This window comes from Siphateles boraxobius, unplaced genomic scaffold (assembly GCF_051911475.1).
Source record: "Siphateles boraxobius isolate OS27281-9 unplaced genomic scaffold, OSU_SipBor_1 35, whole genome shotgun sequence".
Classification (NCBI taxonomy): Eukaryota; Metazoa; Chordata; class Actinopteri; order Cypriniformes; family Leuciscidae; genus Siphateles; species Siphateles boraxobius.
This window is the reverse complement of record NW_027508975.1, coordinates 16,847,501-16,870,000: the sequence shown is the minus strand read 5'-3', so window position 1 is coordinate 16,870,000 and position 22,500 is coordinate 16,847,501. Positions and strand designations below refer to the sequence as shown.

Sequence of the window (22,500 nt, the reverse complement as noted above, 5' to 3'; positions counted from 1 at the left end):
TAACTACATTAGTATGTTAATGTACATGAACTAATAATGAACTGCATGTATATAAAATTAATTAATCTTTGTTAATGTTAATTTCAACATTTACTAATACTTTATTAAAATCTTGTTACCATTAGTTAATGCACTGTGAACTAACATGAACTAACAATGAACAGCTGTATTTTTATTAACTAATATTAACAAAGATGAATAAATACAGTACAATATGGTTAGTTCATGTTAGTTAATACATTAACTAATGTTAACTAATGAACCTTATTGTAAAGTGTTACCAATTTAATCAGAAACTGTGTTTCATGAATGTGGCTCAATAAGTCTAAAACATAAGATATAAAAAAAAAAATCAAAATATATCACACTTTTTTATTTTGGAAATTAATAAAATATATTGTGTAAAATATGTGTACATTTAATCTCCATAATTTTGTATATGGCTTATTTGTTCAATCAATTGCATGGGCACTATGTAATCCATGAAATCCAAAACATTAAACTAATAGATAAAAGTAAATGGATAAATGTCAATGTATCTGTACATTTAACAATAAATATGGGTATTAGGATGGAAATTATGGAAAAAATATTGCAAATTTATGTAAGAAACAACATGTGATTTTGGGAGCTTGCTTATATGTGCATTAATATCGGACAGATGTCAGCATAACATCCATTCATTCATCGTATTAATCCCCATTCAAAGGTGTCTGTCTGACTATCTTCCCCGTCGAGACCCTTAAAAGGGAAGCAAAGAGTTTCAACTTCCTCTCGCGAGTGTTTCGGGCTAAAGCGATTTACACTCCGGGCTCTTTTTTTTAGCTGAAATAAAACTGGCGAATAAATTCATCTCCCAGCGGTGAAGGGCAGAGGGCTTCACTTTGACAGCCTCTGTATTTGAAACTCGAAAAATCCACCTCCTCCCCTCCCAAAAAAACAGCTCCAAACCAGAGAGCATTGAAATTCCCCTCGCAGCGCTGCACGGGATTTGCTAAACGGCGGGGTGTGTGTGTGCGTGGCTGATAAACGGAGTGATGATCCAGCAACACGTCTTTATCCTCGCGCTTCGCTTTAATTAACGCCGGCTTGTTTGTTGAAAAGATGATTAATATGCCAGTGAAAATGGCCTAATTGAATACCGCAACAACCCACACAATCAGGGAGGAACACGCTGTTTTGTTTTGTGTAGATTAGCCCTTTTATCAATGTCATTATTTATATTATTATTACTTGGTATTTTAATTCAACTGACAGCCCCATCCCCCACACCCCTCCTCCAGGCATAAGGAGGGACAGGCGTATCGTACAGACAATAAATGAGCCACAATGTGTCCGTTTGAGGAGGGGTCAAGAGGAGCCAGAAACTTTTGTCAGCCATTCTAAGATCTCCCGGCTCGGATGATTTTTGAAGTGAATGCTGTCCTAATGCTGTCTTACAGAAAGGTCACATGTATGTTTTATGTGAGTTATTTCTATTTCAATTTTAGACTACCTCAGAAAATAATTTTCAACTCACCCCTCGGTTGGACCAAACAAGCAATTTTTTCTTATTTGGAAGGATGGTTTGAAGTCACAATGTAACAGAAGTAATGTCAGATATTTTCTTCCATATTGTGATGTATACACCCAAATTAAAAATTAATGAAAAATAAAAATATCCATGGTGGATCTATCTATCGATTGTTTATTAGATGGAGGCAGATCTGAATGTCAGCTTGCAATCGATTGTAAGAAAGAGACGGGGTAAAAGGTTGAGTAATGACATTTGGCAACTTTAGTCTTTGTTATACATGTTACATGTACTTACTATATTAATGACAGTAAATTATTCATAATTACAGGTAACTTACTCCAAACCACAGTCTGTCACTGTAAAATAAGTACATGTTGTTAATTAATACTACTCAGTACTTAATTGTACACTGTAAAAAATGATTTTTTGGTAAGGTAAATACTACTGAAAAAAAAACAATGTAATTTACAAGAAAAAGTTAGTTCAGGCAAGAAAAAAAAAAAAACTAAGTAAATTCCATATCAGTACTTAATTCAAGGGAGTAGAAATGAAAGCGTAAATATCAACTCAATAAAATTAAGTAACAATAACTTTTCTGATACTGGGGTTCCCATCATGCACTGGACCTTGCATAATTAATGAGGTTCATTTTTCACTGGTTTCCAGCTGTATTTACACTGTTTTATCATTGCTTTTGTTGTCAGGAATAGTAACTTGCCATTTTGTGACATTGAGTAAATTTTCTGCTCAAAATGACACATTCAAACACAAAAACGATCCATCAAATGTTACCGTCATTGTGTATTGTCTATCAAGTATTCAGGTCTTTGCATTCACATCATGCTTAACATCTGACATGATGAAGTATAAATTACTTAGATACTCTAAGTAAAACACATACTATAAATGACTGGTATAATTCAATAAAATTGTTTGAGTGAAATGTAATGTAAAGGAAATTTCTACTAAATAGATATTAAATCAACCTTTTACTAGCTGAATTAAAATGACTTATTTTCTTTGTTACTTTCACTTAACTAGGTTAAGTAAAGTTAACTTAATTCCATATTCCAAGTAAATTTTAACTTAAAGATTTCTAATTAAAGCTACTGATAAATATGTTTAGGTTTTTACTTGGCAAATCTTTGTAAATTTACTAGCATTTTCTGAGTGGAAAAAGTTGCCTAGCTTTTTCAGATTTTTTCAGTGTATAATTAATTAATTTGTAACAAAGACACAATGTAAAAAAGTGCAACCTGACATTTTTCATTAATCCCCTCAGGTCTTTAGTGACCCGGGACATAATTCACTATCCTCCTCCTCCTTCATTTTTTTAAAGTTAGAAATCAAACTTCTTAGTATTCCTCAATCAATTAATTATAAACAATATAAGAAGAAAAAATAATAAAATTATAAAAGAATGGCTGTTTTCCCATTAATTTTTTGTAAAAATTGTATCGGGTCACTAATAACCCAGGTGTGTAACAGAGTACGTATATTTTTCAGCACAACAATAATTAAATCTTTGATGACTAAATAAGTGCAATTCACCTTTATTCTAGCAATGTTTGATACACAATGAAGTGACGTTTCACTCATACATACCGCAGGCAGAAAACAAAATAATAGAAACTATCATCAGCAAAGCTTGAAAAGGCACTGCAATTTACAGCAGAGCAAGTACTGAACGCAATCAAATAGTTCCACTGTCACTTTATGGTGAAGAAGCTGTCAGCGATCAAAATTTTGTTTTTGAAGATGTTGAAAATTATAGTTTTGAGAATATGTTTGAGATCGCGAATATGAACCAGATGCTGAATATACTTGGAAAAGAGCTCTGACGAGGAAAGTGATGATGGTATAAAACATCTGCTCAAACTGAAACCTTCCAAGCTCTGAATGGTAACAAATTATGCTTCATTTTATTCCTCTGTAATTGTTACTCTAATATCTGGAGAGTTTTATATTATCTCGACAGGTAGAGATCCATCAGTGTTAGATATAGTTCCAGGGTCGCTAAAACATTCATGCATTTAAGAGTTAAAAATATGAGCTAAACAAAACAAATAAAATGAAACATATGAATGAATGAATTAATTAATTAATCATTCAGAATAAGATCATTCAGAATAAGATCAGCAATAAGTTCTCTCGCAAATGTTGGACGTTCCCCTGAGAAACTTTACGTTCACTCGCAAAACCGAACGCAAAGTTTCTTGGCGGAAAGCAAATCTTTTTTTGAGGGAACGCAAAGTTTCTCGGGGAACAAAACATTTGCGAGAGAACGCAAAAGCATTAACATATTTGTTTACTCCATCTCACTTTTCTCTTTTCATTCACCATGTCCCTTAAGGCCACCTTAACAGTTTATCACAGATGCTGTCCATGAGTTTAGGCTTGTACTGAATTCAGAAAATTCCTTTAAAAGAGTTGAGAATATCTGCACAAATATGCCCCCCCCCCCTCTCTCTCTCTCTCTCTCTCTTTCTCTCTCTCTCTCTCTCTCTCTCTCTCTCTCTCTCTCTCTTCCAGTTGGCCGTTCAGCGCAGTGGTCATCTGCTCTCAGCTCTAGTTTACATGTTCTCCGCCGCATTCCCGCTCCCAGTGTGAAAAGGCTTTAGGGGGCTCAATCAGTGGGACTTTGATGTCGACTGCGGCTGTAATGATTTCGTATTGTTCCAGGGATTTCTATAATCCACTACACTTTCATTAAAATCCCTCACTCCATCCTGTCTTCTGAGGCGTCGGACAGAATCGGCCTCCTTTCGTTCATCTCTCACTCTCTTTTTTATGACATTCCTTCATTCCTTCTTTCGCTGCAATATTCATTGGGAAGTTATAACTGTAGATGCTAATTCAATTTGAGGTGTTGGAAGTCATTCCATGCAAAGCTTTAATTTGTAAATTATGAGGTTCAGAAACAACTAGTGACAAAAACTAGTGACAGATATAGCAGCTTGGAAGGGTCACGAAAAAAAAAAAAGTTTGGTCTGACACACTAAAACTTCACTCCCATCAACAAAACAAATGGTGGTTGCAATTCAACTTCACACATGCAAGTCTAGTTGTGTTTGTGGAAATACAAATTGCTGTATTAACTATCCACATACTCAAAATGAATCTAACACATTCCTATTCGTGAAACATTCTGTTTTCACTAGTCTGTAAGTACTCTTTGTCTTGTTGTGTCATGACACTTGCTTGCAGTACAGATTGAGTGTGTTGTACATTGGAAAAGCATTACAGTAATTGTTTTCTATTAAGATGCATTGGGGTAAATGAATATGCAAAGAAGAATATTGTGCTTCTGTAGCAAGGAAGATTCTCTCCTCTATGAAAAAAAAAACTAGTGAAACGCAAAACATTGTGTGTGCCACCTCTGTTCTATGATTAACCAAATACTGCATTGCTACATTTCGTTTTACATTTTTATGGTGATATCACTTGATAACATTATTGTCACATTGTCAGTCCTGTTGATTTCTGTCTTTGTCTGTGTTCTGTCAATTAGTTCAGTTTTGACTTTCTCCGCCCCCTGCCTGTTTGTTTTTATGGTGTTTGATTGATTGTTAGTTCAGTTCAGGTGTGTCTTGTTTATTTGCTCTTCAGTTCAGTCTATGTAAACCCTGTGTTGTGTGTGGTTCTTTGTCAGTTATTTACATTGCATGTGTAGGTTGTTCTGGTTTTTGTTCTGAATTTATTTTGTTTAGTTTGAGACTATTTATTAAATATTACTCCTGCACTTAGAGCCTGCTTCTGCCTCTGCTTCAACCGAAATTGTAACAATTATAATCATTATATTTCTCATGAAACATACACAACCATTCAAAAGTTTGGGGTCAATACGATTTCTTTTTATGAAATTAATACTTTTATTCAGCAAGGACACATTAAATTGATCAAAAGTCAATTATAAAGGCATTATAAAGACATTTAAAGTTACGTGCGATTTGAATTTTAATAAATGAGGATCTTTTAAACTTTCTATTAAAAGAAAAAAAATATATAACGGTTTCCACACACACAAAAAGCATTAAGCAGCAAAAACTTTTCAGTATTGATAATAATAATACATGTTCCCTATCGGTCAGTCACTACAACGTAGGTCATGACTGACCAATAGGAATCTCGCTAGAGAGGCCAATCTACTTCGAGTGAAACTAAAACAAGCCAATACACATTGGCGTGCAATCATTTGTATCAGCTGCGCGCCCTCGTTAGCGCGGGTATAAACGAGCAGCTGGTGCGATTGCACACTAGCTTTTTGCTTCGGAGCCAAACACTTCGATGTCTCTGCTTTCAGTTGAAACCAACTACTACGAGCCTTTCTGGACCTCTCCTTCCCGGTGCGGGCGTGACAGCACGGCAGCGCGAGCAGTTTCTCTTTCTCTCTCTTTCTTTTTTTTTTTATTTTAAAAACTGAGCAAAGAAAAAGAGCTGTTTTAACAGCTGGTGAGGTGCGCTTCAGAGCGCTTAAAAGCTGTTATAACAGCTGGTAAGGTGCGCCTGGCAAGCGCTCAAAAGCTGTTGTAACAGCTGGTAAGACCTCCAGCGAGAGAGATCCAGCGCACAGACGGGTGCACATTCCCGTCTGTGATCGCTGTGGCTGTTCCCCTGCGTGCTTCAGCACCAGTGAGAGTAGTCCCTAAAAGAGCTCACACAGATAGTTCGCGTCTTTTTCAAGATGACGTTCTATCTGTGTGTTTCTGGATGCGGTCGTTACCTGGGGTCGCGGGATGGTCACGATCGCTGCCTCGTGTGTCTGGGCCTCGAACACGCACAGGCAGCGTTCGTGGATGAGTCATGTACCCATTGTGGGAAGATGACCATCTCGGAGCTGAGGTCGAGACTCACGTTCCTGCAAAGGGGCGGAGTCCGCGTGCCTGCACCTCGTTCCAACCCCCCTTCGCGGGTTGCTTCGGGCAGTGACACGGGTGACCTGAGGATTACAGTGAGCGCGCTTCCTTCGGGGAACCAACCCCCTAGGAACCCTCACTCCTCTCATGCTCCGCAACCAGTTGAGCTGCCAACGGAACGTTCTGGACCGTCCTCGAGATGTGTACCGGTCGTTTCGTTCGGCGCTCCCTGCGACGACCAGATGTCGATCGCTGCATCGGAGGGTGGGTCAGACCTCTCTGCGGACGACGGCTCGGAGCCGCTGCCTCCTTCAGGTGTGTCAGCGGTGCCCGAGTCGGACCCGGAGATGATGGCCATGCTTTCCCGGGCCGCCAACAGGATCGGGCTCGTGTGGAACCCTCCACCGTGTCCCGAGCCCTCGAGGTTGGACGATTGGTATCTCGGGGTGGCGCGCGCTGGTTCTCAGCAACCCACCCCAGTGCCTTTCTTCCCGGAAGTGCATGAGGAGCTCACAGGGACGTGGACGGCACCTTTTACTGCCCGAAACCGTCTCGGTGGCTCCTCCTCCCTCACCACCCTTGATGGCGGGGCAGCTAAGGGATACGCGCGTATCCCGCCAGTGGAACGGGCCGTTGCTATGCAACTGTGCCCTAACTCCACTTGGCGTGGAGAACCGTGTCTTCCTTCCCGGGCCTGTAAGTACTCGTCGGACCTGACCGGCAAGGCTTACAAGGCCTGTGGGGAAGCTGCCTCTGCCATGCACGCTATGGCGTTGTTGCAGGTTCATCAGGCCAAGGCACTGAAGGACCTGCACGAGGGTGGTCATGATCCACAAGTTCTCCAAGAACTTCGTGCCGCAACTGACCTCGCGCTTCGTGCGACGAAGGTCACTGCGCGGTCAGTGGGTCGTGCGATGTCCACACTAGTGGTCCAGGAACGCCACCTCTGGCTGTGTCTGGCTGACATGCGGGAGACCGACAAGATCAGGTTCCTTAACTCCCCCGTGTCCCAGACCGGCCTCTTCGGCGACGCGGTCGAGAACTTCGCCCAGCAGTTCTCGGCTGTACAGAAGCAGACTGAGGCCATTAAACATATCCTGCCGCGGCGTCAGCTGCTGCCTCCACCCCACCGCCCGCGGCTCCTCGGTCTGCTCGTCGCCGTGGGCGTCCGCCTGCGTCTGCCCCTGCTCCCGCGCCGCAGCAGCAGCCTCCATCCAAGCGGCACCGTGGAGCCAGTCGCAGGCAGGGCGCCCCGCCCGTCCAGGCCCCCGCCAAGAGGGGCGGCAAAGCCAAAGTTAAGCGGCCCTAGGACGGGCGACCCAGAGGTGGAAGGGACTGCTCTCCAGGAGACGATGACTGCATCGCTCCCTCCCCCGGAAGAGGGCCGGGTGGAAAATCCTTTGTTCCGTTTTGTTTGTGTTCCGCCGCTGGCCTTAAAACCAGCGGTACCCAAATTTTCAATAAAAGAGCAGTTTCTATCATCTCTGGGTCCGAAGAGGGCCCGGAGAGTAGTGGGGGGTCAGAATCCTGACCACTCTCATCCGCCTCATCTATCGCCAGCCGGCAGCTGCGTACGGTCCGAGAACGCCATCGAGCCGCCTCCCGCACCTCCTGCCCCGTGGAACCAGGTAAGTGCTGCACAGCACACTCAGACCCCACTACGGGCCGCCTCCCAGAGAGAGCCTCCCGAGCTGCGTCCCTGTGTTCCACCTCGCTGCCCCACTCCGGGTACGCCTTCGGTCCCTTTGGTCCCGCTTGTACGGTCTCTGCGAGCCTGGTTAGCGCTCCCCAGGCCGTCTCGCTGGCTCATTCGAACCATCAGGCTCGGCTATGCGATTCAGTTCGCCCGGCGTCCCCCCAAGTTTCGGGCCATCCACTCCACTACAGTGAGAGCAGCCGATGCCCATGTCTTGCGTGCGGAGATCGCAGTCCTACTGGCGAAGGATGCGATAGAGCCGGTCCCTCCAGCCGATATGAGGTCAGGGCACTACAGTCCCTACTTCATTGTACCCAAGAAAGGGGGTGGGTTACGACCGATCTTGGATCTGCGAGTTTTGAATCGGAGCCTCCACAAGCTACCGTTCAAAATGCTCACGCAGAGACGCATTTTCGAATGCATCCGTCCCCAAGATTGGTTTGCAGCGATCGACCTGAAGGACGCGTACTTTCATGTCTCGATTCTTCCTCGACACAGGCCATTTCTGCGCTTTGCGTTCGAGGGTCGAGCATATCAGTACAAAGTCCTACCCTTCGGGCTGTCCCTGTCCCCCCGTGTCTTCACGAAAGTCACGGAGGGGGCCCTTGTTCCCATGAGAGAACAGGGCGTTCGCATCCTCAACTATCTCGACGACTGGCTCATACTAGCACACTCTCGAGATCAGCTATGCGAACACAGGGACCTAGTGCTCAGGCACCTCAGCCAGTTGGGTCTTCAGGTCAACTGGAAAAAGAGCAAACTCTCCCCTGTGCAGAGGATCTCTTTTCTCGGTATGGAGTTGGATTCGGTCGCCCAGACAGCGCGCCTCACAGAGCAGCGTGCTCAGTCGGTGCTGAACTGCTTGAACACGTTCAAGGGCAGGACAGCGGTCCCACTGAAACTCTTTCAGAGGCTCCTGGGGCATATGGCAGCAGCATCAGCGGTAACCCCGCTCGGCCTGCTACATATGAGACCGCTTCAGCACTGGCTTCACGGCCGAGTCCCGAGATGGGCGTGGCATCATGGCACTCACCGGGTGGCAATCACACCGGCGTGCCGCAAGACCTTCAGCCCGTGGTCAGACCCCTCGTTCCTGCGGGCAGGAGTCCCCTTGGAACAGGTGTCCAGGCATGCTGTGGTATTCACAGATGCCTCTGCCACCGGCTGGGGTGCCACGTACAACGGGCATGCAGTGTCAGGGGTGTGGACGGACCCTCAACTGCATTGGCACATCAACTGCCTCGAGTTGCTAGCAGTACATCTCGCCCTGACCCGCTTGAAAAGACGGCTACAGGGCAGGGACGTGCTGGTCCGTACGGACAACACTGCGACCGTTGCGTACATCAACCGACAAGGTGGTCTACGCTCCCGTCGCATGTCGCAACTCGCCCGCCATCTCCTCCTCTGGAGTCAGAAGCATCTGAGGTCGCTTCGAGCCATGTATGTCCCCGGCTTGCTCAACCGTGTGGCCGACGAGCTATCACGAGCTGTGCTCCTGGGAGAATGGCGACTCCACCCCCAGGCGGTTCAGCTGATCTGGAGAGAGTTCGGGGAGGCTCAGGTAGACCTGTTTGCCTCCTCAGAGACCTCCCACTGCCAGCTGTTTTACTCCCTGACCGAGGGAACACTCGGCACGGACGCACTGGCACACAGCTGGCCCCGGGGCCTTCGCAAATATGCGTTTCCCCCAGTGAGCCTACTTGCGCAGACACTGTGCAAAGTCAGGGAGGACGAGGAGCAGGTCCTTCTGGTGGCTCCCTATTGGCCCACCCGGACTTGGTTCCCAGAACTCATGCTCCTTGTGACAGTCCCTCCCTGGCCCATTCCTCTGAGGAAGGACCTTCTGACTCAGAGACGGGGCACCCTATGGCACCCGCGTCCAGACCTCTGGAAACTCCATGTCTGGTCCCTGGACGGGACGCGGAGGGTTTAGGTGACTTACCCCCTGAGGTACTTAACACCATCACTTCAGCACGGGCGCCGTCCACGAGACGTGTTTACGCCCTGAAGTGGAACCTGTTCGTCGAGTGGTGTTCTTCTCGCCGAGAAGACCCCCGAAGATGTCCGATAGGGTCTGTGCTTTCCTTCTTGCAGCAGGGGTTGGAGCGTAGACTGTCTCCCTCCACCCTCAAAGTACATGCTGCCGCTATTTCAGCTTATCACGACCACATAGATGGCAAAGCAGTGGGAAAGCACGACCTGGTTGTCAGGTTTCTTAGGGGGGCGAGACGATTAAATCCTCCTCGACCCCCCTCCATACCCTCTTGGGATCTTTCCCTGGTGCTTCGAGCACTTCAGGATGTTCCCTTTGAGCCTCTGCAGTCAGTAGACTTAAAGCTTCTTTCCATGAAGACTTTGCTGCTGGTTGCACTGGCCTCTGTCAAGAGGGTAGGAGACCTGCACGCTTTTTCGGTCGACGAATCGTGCCTAGAGTTCGGGCCGGGTGACAGCCACGTGGTACTAAGACCCCGGCCTGGCTATGTGCCCAAGGTTCCTACCACTCCCTTCAAAGACCAGGTAGTGAACCTGCAAGCGCTGCCTTTGGAGGAGGCAGACCCAGCCCTGGCTTTGCTCTGTCCCGTTCGCGCTCTGCGTATGTACGTGGACAGAACTCAAAGCGTCAGGACCTCAGACCAGCTCTTTGTCTGTTACGGAGGCCAGCAGAAGGGAAAGGCTGTCTCCAAGCAGAGGATGGCCCACTGGATAGTGGATGCCATCGCCTTGGCTTACCAAGCACAAGGCGTGCCCTGCCCGCTCAGGTTGCATGCACACTCCACGAGAGGCGTTGCATCCTCCTGGGCGCTGGCACGTGGCTCCTCGCTAACAGATATCTGTAGAGCTGCGGGCTGGGCGACACCTAACACGTTCGCTAGATACTATAGCCTACGTGTAGAGCCGGTGTCCTCCCGTGTTCTCACCCTAGACGGGTAGAAGCACTGAGAGGTCTGGCTCTGTCGGCTTGCTGCACCCTACTGTGCACCCTTATTGCTCCAGAGTAAAACCTGTTGAGTCCTCCAAAACCCCTCGGCCCGGACTTGGCGGAGCGTCCGGCGCCAGGCCCTTATCCGCTGAATCCTTGAGAACCGGATCTGGGCTGGGTTCCATTTGTGTGACCCTACGGGGATCCCATATGTGTATATTCCACGGCTGCTCCTATCGGAAGCCCGTGTCTTTCCCTTGGGCTAAGTCACCCTTTATTTCATATGCAGTACAGCCTTCGGCTAGTCCATATGCATTTCCACATAACTCTTTGAAGAAGTGGCTTCCGCAGCGTTCCTTCCTAAACAGAAAGGGCACGCTTTCCCAGTGTTATCCAATATCTCACTGTATGGGTTATTACGGAACAACAGTGTCAGACTCACTCTGTGTAAGCCTCCGCCTATCGTCCTTCCAGGCAAGAAGGTGTAGAGGCTTGCACGGGGGCGCTGGATGGGGTGCAGCGGCTGTGGCGCTTTGGTAGGGATTCCTATTGGTCAGTCATGACCTACGTTGTAGTGACTGACCGATAGGGAACGTCTCGGTTACATATGGTAACCCTCGTTCCCTGAGGGAGGGAACGGAGACGTAGGTCCCGTCGCCACATCCGCTGCCGCCCGCCGGGGCGGCCAGCTTTCTCAGGCTTGGCTCCTCAGCAAAAAACTAGTGTGCAATCGCACCAGCTGCTCGTTTATACCCGCGCTAACGAGGGCGCGCAGCTGATACAAATGATTGCACGCCAATGTGTATTGGCTTGTTTTAGTTTCACTCGAAGTAGATTGGCCTCTCTAGCGAGATTCCTATTGGTCAGTCATGACCTACGTCTCCGTTCCCTCCCTCAGGGAACGAGGGTTACCATATGTAACCGAGACGTTTTTCTTGAGCAGCAAATCAGCATATTCAAAAGATTTTTGAAGGATCATGTGACTGAAGACTGAAGTAGCTTTGCCATCAGAGAAATAAATTACATTTTAAAATATGTTTTACATTTACATTATATAATAGTAATAATATTAATTATATTATTATTATAATATTTCAGTATATACTGTACAATTGTTTTAAAGGCTTATGAGGTGAGGCTAAAATAAGTGCCAGATCCAAATGCAAAGGTGCCAGTATAACACAAATTAAGCATCAATTCTTGATATTATGTGGCATACCTTGGCATACCGAGGCTCAAACTGTTCAGAGAAGACAAAAGCTCTCTTTGCTGATCAGATAAGAAAACACAGTGTCTCATTATTGTTAGAATGAGTATGTAACCTAACTAATTATATTTATTCAGAGAATGGAATGAGACAAAGAGAAATCCAGCGATAGAGACCGCAACAAAGAGTGTGAATATCAGAATGCGGTGATATCTCACCATCAAGACCTGATTACAAAGACCCGTGATCATATATAAAGATAAAAGAGAAGTCAGCTCAGTTTGGCTCTGGCACCATTGACTGTATTGTGTAAATCTAGTGTGAACACGCAAGATAAAGCACCTCCCAAAATGGCATTATTACATTATCAGATTTCATGCTTTTAAAGAGGACAAGGCTTATTACAGTACATCATTTGGCTGCACCTTTCAGACTCACTGTATTTTGTCTTACACTGTTGTCTCTGTGCAATTGTGGCATATAAAAGATATATTTTTTGTTGAATTCAACGTGCATGCATGCATACTACTATTTGAAATATTTCACTATGCATTCTCTTCCACAAAAAAATAGAAGGTTTTTACAGAGTTTACCGCAAAGTATAAGCATTGTGCAAGTATTCCATTCTGAATGTATACCTAGTCAGCTGCCTACCTAGATGCCGTTTATGACCACAGATGCTTTTGATTTTGGTACGTTCTGAGCCCACGCAGAATGGGAACATTTTAAATGTCAATGAATATGACTTATAATCTGTATAAACCTACTACCTATTTTATCATATTCTGGTTTGTTCATATTCTACACTTTTGAAAAAGTGTATTTTCTAACATTGTCAAATTATAACTTTAAAATACATTTTAAATAATTGTTTTTAATAACCTTTTGCCATGCTTTAAAGAAGTACACTTATTTTGATGTGTTGACTAACATTAAGCACATGTAAAGTGATTAAATTAAATTATTTGATTAAAATTTAAACTGTAGTGTGTTATTTAATATTACATTTAAAGTTAATATGCTTTAAATGTACTAAATTGCAACTTCATTATTACAAATGTGTAATTACAAATATAGTTTAATACATAACATGCATGTTGAAATGACATTTTAACTTACCAAAAATGCTTGTCAGAAAACAGAAGTAATTATAAAATTACATAAAGATAAACTGAGAAACTCTAAAGTTCAACTAATTGCACTTAATATAAATTTAAACTATAATATATTTGCATTTAATTGTAATTTAACTGTCTGAAAACCTCACATTTAGTGTGCACTTAAGTATATTCTTTTAAAGTATATTATTTTCATTATAAGGACTATTTTCTATAAGCATCCTAAAGTATACTTCTTTTCTCACAAGAGTATGTTGCATAATATAAATGTAAGGTGTGATAAGAGGGTTGAGACGTGATTGGACAGCTGTCTTACTTGGACCGTCCCATTCCTCTGCTGTCATTGGGCTGGGCTGGACTCTCTCTTCTAGTCCATCACTGTCTTGTTGTTCTACCTTTAAACTTCCACCCATGTCACCTGTAAAAAAGACATTAAAGCTTAGCTGTATGTGAACAAACGGCTAAATCGTAGCACAATCACTAAACCGGACAGTGACGGCTGATCTGGCTCTTGCGCTGGCAGCAGCTGTTAAATAATTCTTTCATTTAAAACCCTTATTCCTTGTAATTCCAATGTGCAGTTTCTCATTTTGGATTCTTTCAAGTGTCTGCTGTGGGATTTTATGCTTGTTTCTTTGGAGAGAATGGAAAAGAGACAGAGAGCAAGTCCCTGGACCCACCTTGATCACAGACTCGCTGCCTGTGTTAAGCCCTGTGACGAAACTTATTGGAAATGTTTAATTACAGTGTTGGGAAAGAAATTAAGCTACAAGATGATTCCTTAATTAAGCTGTGATTAAGGATTTTCTGCCTTTGGCTCTGACACCACGGGCAAAGTACTATTTAACACTGTCACAGGCAAGAGAAGTTAACTCCAAGAACAGGCCTATTTACCTCAGATCCTGACGCAACTTCTCACACAAACACACACACACACACAAACGCGCGCACACACACACAAAATCACACAGACACACACACACACTCACAGAGGGAATCGGTCCATGTCCTCTGCGGACAGGAAATTCCTTTCTAGCGACAGGAATGGATAAAACCATATGATCTTAAAACTCAAGCTGAATAAATACAGGGAAAGAGCCAAGTATTAAACCTTTTTGAGGGGACAAGACAGCCAAAATACCACTTAAAAGCTAGTGTGAGTTCAGATAAGGGGGTTTAAATGTATTTAGACAGATTAAAAGTAAAAAAGAACAATATATTATCAAAACATGGTAAAATAAGAGCCTATAGGATTTTTGGAAATAGAAGGGTATGTGGAAACGAGATTTTTTTTACAGATCCATCTATTTGTTCTGGAGTAATTAATTAAGTTGTTAATTGTAAATATTAAATCATTACTTATCAAGGTGTCATGATCTATTCTGTTATTTTTGACATTTTATTATACAACTTAGCACGTGTAATGAACCTCAACCGGAAAACTGATGTTTTTACATATTTATTTATTTGTGCTCGAGTAATTAATAAGCATTTCTGCAGTCCAGAGAGCGGCTCAAAATGACCCCGCACTGAGGAAATCATACACGCTAAATCATAACTCCTTTTCATCAGGTATAGGTGTCATGATCTATACTTTTACTTTTGACATTTCCATTATACGGTTCACAGATTTAAAAAGCAATTACGTCATCAAGTTTGGAAGGGGGGGATCGAGAAAAACAATAAATATTCAAAAATGTTGCTTTGCTATTGCTCTTCAAAACTTAATAGGTCAAAACATATGAGAAAATGAAAAAGAATTGCCCCTCTTCCTTTTCAACAAGAACAAAAGGAAACTGCCACACATCGTTCTGCCAATTTTGAACAAAAAAAAGCGAAATTGATTGTTCTTTTGAAGATTGCATGCTCGAAGGCAAAGCAGGTAGTTTCCGCAGTTCACTTTGCCGTCACAAACTTTTGGACGTTGGGGATAGCGAGACAGGCATTTCAAAGAGAAGATGCATCGTTTACAAATAGAAAAGCATAACGTTAGGACGCTGAGTGAATTTCAAATGGCTCGGGGGTCTCTGAATTATCCCGTTGTGATGGTGAGGTGTGGCCGGCAGAAACGCCTGTAATTGAATTTCAGTTCAAAGAGATGATGCTATTAGCTCGGGTTTGATGGTGGAACCCTGCAGCAAATACCAGCAACTCTGTTGTTATTTACTATGACCAATAACCCTGTTAGTAACATTTACAGTAGGTCTTCGCTCAAAATGCCATATTTCTTCAATCTTCTCTTTCATATTCAAATTCAATTTCAGCACAAAACCAAACAATGCTTTGAGCTAAAGGAGTGGTACGAAGGTACAAAAAGATTGTGTGTTCTAAAAAAAGGTTTGATACTTCTAACATTTACAGAGGATTTGAAATACAATATAATACAAATATATATATATATATATATATATATATATCCCTCTATTTGATTACAGTAGAGATGTGTTTGTTTACGTATAAAAACAAGCCTATATATGTGATATAATATTATCCAAAAAATTTCATAGAACTATAATTTCATAGACTTCCATTCAGATTCATGCTACCTATCACCACAAAACATAAACATGCTAATGTGTATTTGTATGTTAGGGTACACTTTATTTTACAGTGTCCTTGTTACATGTGTTACATGTAGCTAATATAGTAATAACTATAAATTATGCATAATTACATCATGAAACTAACCCTCATCCTAAGCATTGCTCTATAATAGGTATAAAAGTTTATCTTTGTCTCTTTGTAATGGGATATGAGCTCACCATTCTTCAAGTGATCTCCATGTTTAGAGATGATGTTCTCTGGGTCAGAGAAGTAAAGTGGGTCGTCCTCCACAGACCTGTCTTCTTCTTTCGATATCTCCTTCTTCTCACACACTGTCTCCTCAGACTCTGTCTCAAGCCCATTTTCAAACATACCTGTTAAATAATGGACAAACAAATGCGCAACTCTCACACTTCAGAAGATGCTAAAGTGAATTCACTTTTGTACTAAATTGCATGTTAATTGCATGTAATGAAAATGTATTGTAGTTTAAATTTAGATTAAATGCAATTAGTAGAACTTTAGAGTGCTTTTTTGACCTACTTAAGTAGGACTTAAAGGGTTAGTTCACCCAAAAATGAAAATTATGTCATTAATGACTCACCCTCATGTCGTTCCAAGCCCGTAAGACCTCCGTTCATCTTCGGAACACAGTTTAAGATATTTTAGATTCAGTCCGAGAGCTTTTTGTCCCTCCATTGAAAATCTATGTACGGTATGCTGTCCTTGTCCAGAAAGGCAATAAAGATACCAGATAACACGTCAGCTCGTCTTACGTCAGCGGACTCATGAACGCGGATTGACAACAGAACCGGAAGATAATACAATGCTGAATAAAGTCATTGTTTTTGTTATTTTTGGAACAAAATATATTTTCGATGCTTCAAAAATTCTAACTAACCCCCTGAGGTCACGTGGACTACTTTGATGATGTCTTTATTGCCTTTCTGGACAAGGACAGTATACCGTACATAGATTTTCAATGGAGGAACAGAAAACTCTCGGACTAAATCTAAAATATCTTAAACTGTGTTCCGAAGATGAATGGAGGTCTTACGGGCTTGGAACGACATGAGGGTGAGTCATTAATGACATAATTTTCATTTTTGGGTGAACTAACCCTTTAAGTACATATTTAATTGTAATTTCATAATTACTTCAGTTGTCTTTGAAATATGGTTAAAGTGTAACCCTGATGCAATTTTTTTTTTTACATTTTATTTAAAATATATTAACTTTAAATGTAATATCAAATAACACATTACAGTTCAAATTATAATTATAATAATAAATATAAGTACTTTACATGTGCTTTAGTGTTTTAATCAACACATCAAAATAAGTGTTCTTCTTAAATTTTTATTAAAACAATGATTTCAAATGTACTTTATTACATTTTTACAAAGTCCACTTTTTTAAAAGTGTACTTGAGTGTATTAAGAAACAAAGACTGCATCCAAAATTACATACTTCCCTACTATATAGCAGGCAAAAAACAGTATGTGACAAAAGAAGTATGTCCGAATTCACAGTACTCATAAAAGAGTAGGCAAAAAGTGCAGATGACCTACACTTCAAGTGAGATTCCAAAGTGTGCATTCGATAGACACTTTATTATCCCATGAGGCCACGGGAGAGGATTTGTGATTGACAGTGAATGACCCTGGTAGGTCACTTGATAATGACAACTTGGCCAATGTCATGCATAAAGATTAAAACTATACTACACAAATTTATACCAAGTGGAACTTTTTTAGCGATCGTGAAGTAATTACTTATACGGAATTAGTACCTAGAGAGTATGCGATTCCCTTTCGTTGTCACTCCGAGTTACGTCGAATGGCGACGAAATGGGGTTTCGCTTAGAAAGCCTATCAGCTTCCAGTATTACAAAACGAGCCAATGGCAAAGAAATGCCATGGGTCTGCGGAATTTGCATGACGTAACTCCGCCCCACCTCGTGGGTATAAAAAGAGGACGCCGGCAACATGCAGATATGTTTTCGCTTCGGAGCCAAGTTTATTCTTCTCTCCACAAGCCATCTCTGAATTGTCAGCTTTACAAACGAGTACCTCGATTGTTGGTGTGCAGGCGATCTACGGCGAGCGCGTGCTTCCTGCTTATCTGTTGCAGTGGTTTGCCAGACAGTGCGTGACTCCCCGGGTGCCTCAACACTTGAGTTTTCTCTCACAAAAAGAGCTTACACGCGGCACGTCTTTTTAAAGATGCCTCGCCCGTGTACTTCAGGTTGCGGCAGATTGGTATCGGACTCTGATGGGCACGAGCGTTGTCTAGTATGTTTGGGCATTGATCATGCTAGAGCAGCGCTCGTGGATGACTCATGTTCTCTCTGTGGGAACATGACCATCGCGTCATTAAGGTCGAGACTCTGTGAACTTGCAAGAGTGAGAGTCCCCTCATCCACCCCCCGTCCTTCGGCTGGTGGCCAGGGTGACCTGAGGGTTACGGTCTGGAACAAGGCGCTGACTATGTGTCCGCGACCCCAGCCTCCCTCTTCAATGGCGGTGCCTGCTAGTGATCTGTTAATTCCCACGGGTCTACCCTCTGGTGGCCCGTGTGTTTCAGCTGAAGCTACAGAGTTTGATGCCATGTCTGTTGCAGCATCACAAGGTGGGTTTGATTCTTCCGGAAGTGAAGACTCGTCACAGCTGCCACCTTCCGGTGTGCATACGGCTGTGCCCGAGTCCGATCCGGAGCTGACGGCCACGCTTTCCCGGGCAGCCGCGAGTATCAGACTCGAGTGGAGGCCTCCACCTTGTCCTGAGCGCTCGCGGCTGGACGATTGTTTTTTGGGTAAGGCCGCCGACCCCCGTCCTTGGCAAACCCCAATACCTTTCTTCCTTTCTTCCACAAGTCGTGCTCTCCTCGCCCCCCTCTGTCCCGGAGGCGGTTGACACGGCGTGCCATCTACGGACCGCTTCGCCCTTGTCCCCCTCTGTCGCCAGACCCCTGGCAGAGCAGGCCCCCACGGGACGACCAGCCTGGTCCTCCCCTGGCCCCCTCTGCCAGGGCACGGTTGCTAACTGTGCCCCCACATCGGGCCGCTATGCCGTCCACGTCTGGGCCAGTTACTCCGCTTCGCTGCCCCTCCTGGGGGACGCCTGTGGTTCGCATGATCCCGCTGGTTCAGTTTCTGGGAGCCTGGTTAGAGCTTCCCCGTCTGTCCCGCTGGATCGCGCGGACCGTCAGGCTCGGCTATGCGATTCAGTTTGCACGGTCTCCTCCCCGCTTCAGGGGAGTCCACTCCACTTTGGTCGGTGGCAATGCCCCCATCATGAGAGCAGAGATTGCCACCCTGCTGGCGAAGGGTGCGATCGAGACTGTCCCTCCAGCCGAGATGAGGTCCGGCTTTTACAGCCCCTACTTCATTGTCCCCAAGAAAACCGGTGGGTTACGGCCAATCCTGGACTTGCTTACTGAACCGCTCCCTTCACAGGATGCCGAAGATGCTCACTGCCAAACGGGTTTTCAAATGCATACGGCCCCAGGATTGGTTTGCAGCGATCGACCTGAAGGACGCCTACTTTCATGTCTCCATTCTTCCTCGACACAGACCATTCCTACAGTTTGCTTTCGAGGGGCAGGCATATCAGTACGCGGTTCTCCCTTTTGGGCTAGCCCTGTGTCCTCGCATCTTCACGAAGGTCGTCGGGGCTGCCCTTGTTCCCCTCCGGGAACACGGGGTTCGCATCCTGAGTTATATCGACGACTGGCTGATCCTAGCTCACTCTCGAGATCAGGTTTGCGAACACAGGGACCTAGTGCTCCGGCACCTAGCTCGTCTGGGCCTTCGGGTCAACTGGGAGAAGAGCAAAATTTGCCTCGTGCAGAGGATCTCTTTTCTCGGTATGGACATCGACTCGGTTGCCATGTGCTTACGAGCGAGCGCGCGCAGTCACTGCTGACTTGCCTGAGTCAATTCAAGGGCAAGAGTGCGGTTCCACTGAAACTTTTTCAGAGGCTCCTGGGGCATATGGCATCTGCAGCCGCGGTCACGCCGCTCGGATTGCTTCATATGAGACCGCTTCAGCTTTGGCTTCGCGACCGAGTCCCGAGGTGGGCATGGCAACAAGGCACGCTCCGAGTACCAGTTACTCCGACCTGCCGTCAGTTCTTCACCCCGTGGTCGAACCTCAGTTTTCTCAGGGCGGGTGTCCCCCTGGAACGAGCTTCCCGGCATGTTGTTGTCTCAACAGATGCATCCACCACGGGCTGGGGCGCCATGTGCAATGGACATGCTGCTGCGGGCTCCTGGACAGGACCCCAGCGGCTCTGGCATGTCAATTGCCTCGACTCGTTGGCAGTACGCCTTGCCCTGCACCGCTTCCGGGCGTTACTCAAGGGTCAACACGTACTAGTCCGATCAGACAATACCGCTACTGTAGCGTACATCAACCATCAAGGTGGTCTACGCTCCCGCCGTATGTCACAACTCGCTCGCCACCTCCTCCTTTGGAGTCAGAAGCATCTTAGGTCGCTTCGAGCCATTTTCATTCCCGGAACTCTGAACTGTGCAGCGCACGAGCTCTCACGGCTTCAGCCCCTCCCTGGAGAATGGCGACTCCATCCCCAGTCGGTTCAGCTGATTTGGGACCAGTTCGGGGACGCACAGATAGATCTGTTTGCCTCTCACGACTCAACCCATTGCGCCCTGTATTATTCCCTGACCGAGGGCACGCTCGGCACGGATGCACTGGCGCACAGCTGGCCGCCGGGCCGCAAATATGCGTTTCCCCCAGTGAGCCTTCTTGTGCAGATCCTGCGCAAGGTCAGGGAGGACGAGGAGCAGGTCACTCTGGTCGCGCCGTACTGGCCCACCCGGACCTGGTTCCCCGAACTTGTACTCCTCGCGACAGCACCTCCTTGGCCCATTCCTCTGAGGAAGGACCTGCTTTCTCAGGGACGATCTCCCTCGTCCCGATCTCTGGAGCCTCCACGTGTGGCTCCTGGACGGCTCAAGGCAGGTTTGAGTACCCTACCACCAGCGGTGGTGGCTACCATCACTTCTGCTAGAGCGTTGTCCACGAGACACGTCTATGCGTTGAAGTGGAACCTCTTCGTCAACATGTGCTCTTCTCACCGAGAAGACCTCCGGAGATGCTCGATCAGCGTTGTGCTTTCCTTCCTTCAACAGGGGTTGGAGCGAAGACTGTCTCCCTCCACCCTGAAGGTCTATGTTGCCGCTATTGCCGCACACCATGACCTAGTCGAAGGTAAGTCGGTGGGGAAGCACGACCTTGTCATCAGGTTCCTGAGAGGAGCGAGGAGACTAAATCCTCCTCGTCCTCCTCTCGTTCCCTCTTGGGACCTCTCAGTGGTTCTAACTGCGCTGAAGAGTGCTCCCTTTGAGCCCCTGCAATCAGTCGAGCTTAAATTCCTGTCAATGAAGACAGTGCTCCTGGTTGCACTGGCCTCCATCAAGAGGGTAGGGGACCTGCATGCATTCTCCATTGATGAAGGGTGCCTGGAATTCGGGCCGGGTTACTCTCACGTGATCCTGAGACCCCGGCCTGAATTCGTGCCCAAGGTTCCCACTGCTCCCTTCCGGGACCAGGTGCTGAACCTGCAAGCGCTGCCCCCGGAGGAGGCAGACCCAGCCTTGGCACTAATCTGTCCAGTACGCGCTCTCCGTGCCTATGTAGACAGGACGCAGTGTTTCAGGACCTCAGACCAGCTCTTTGTCTGTCATTGTGGGAAGCTGAAGGGAAAGGCTCTCTCCAAGCAAAGGTTGTCTCACTGGATAGTGGACACCATTGCTTGGGCTTACCTACAGCAGGGTCGACCGTGCCCCCTTGGTGTGACTGCCCACTCCACCCGGAGCGTGGCGTCCTCTTGGGCTCTAGCGCATGGCGCCTCGCTAACAGACATCTGCAGAGCTGCAGGCTGGGCAGATTCTATAATCTACGAGTGGAGCCAGTGTCCTCTCGAGTACTCGCTTCAACCAGCTAGTACCGGACCCGCTCAGGTGTCTTCGATTGCTCGCCATTCCAATCCACGGACTGGATACGTGCGATATTCTCCTCAGGTGAGCTTCCTCGAAAGCCCTGAGTTCCTCCAGCACTCCTGATGTCGGCGCCAGTGTCTATTGCCTGCGCGTCGGCTAGGTGCCTCCCGTGTGCATGGTCCCTCCCCTGAGCGACCCCCACAAGTGTATTTCCACTGTAAGCCTCCCTGAGATTGTGTCTTTCCCTTGGCAAGCCACCTTGCCACCCCTGGGGTTGAAATATTCCACCTGCGGCTGGACACCCCAGTGTTCTCCATATGCATCCTTCGGGTCATATGTGTATTCTCTAAGCCCCAGCCCCCAACCCCCACCCCCCCCCCCCCCCCCCCCCTCTGGGCAGGCATTAATTGCATTCTTCCCCTAGCTTGGGATATGCTTCCCAGTGTACCTTGGTATTCCTGTGATAAATGGAGTCCTTCGTCGAGTCTATGACAGGGATCTCGATTTACGCAGGGCACTGTAAGACAGCTGAGAAGGTGGCGTGATTAGACTGGTAACCCCATTTCGTCGTCATCCGACGTACTCGGAGTGACAACGCAAGGGAACGTCTTTGGTTACGTATGTAACCCTCGTTCCCTAAGTAGGGAACGGAGACGTTACGTCTGCCTTCCACTTTCC

General features: G+C 45.8%; 1 protein-coding gene across 1 annotated transcript in view; it reads right to left on the bottom strand.

Moving 5' to 3' along the window:
• zfpm2b (zinc finger protein, FOG family member 2b) overlaps nt 1-22,500 on the bottom strand; it is an 88,355-nt gene that overhangs the window by 50,710 nt on the left and 15,145 nt on the right. Inside the window, exons 2-3 of the mRNA XM_077196631.1 lie at nt 16,076-16,231; nt 13,630-13,731 (exon numbers count right to left, since the gene is read on the bottom strand). Coding sequence (XP_077052746.1) covers nt 13,630-13,731; nt 16,076-16,231 — 258 coding nt within the window. The remainder of the gene's footprint in view (nt 1-13,629; nt 13,732-16,075; nt 16,232-22,500) is intronic.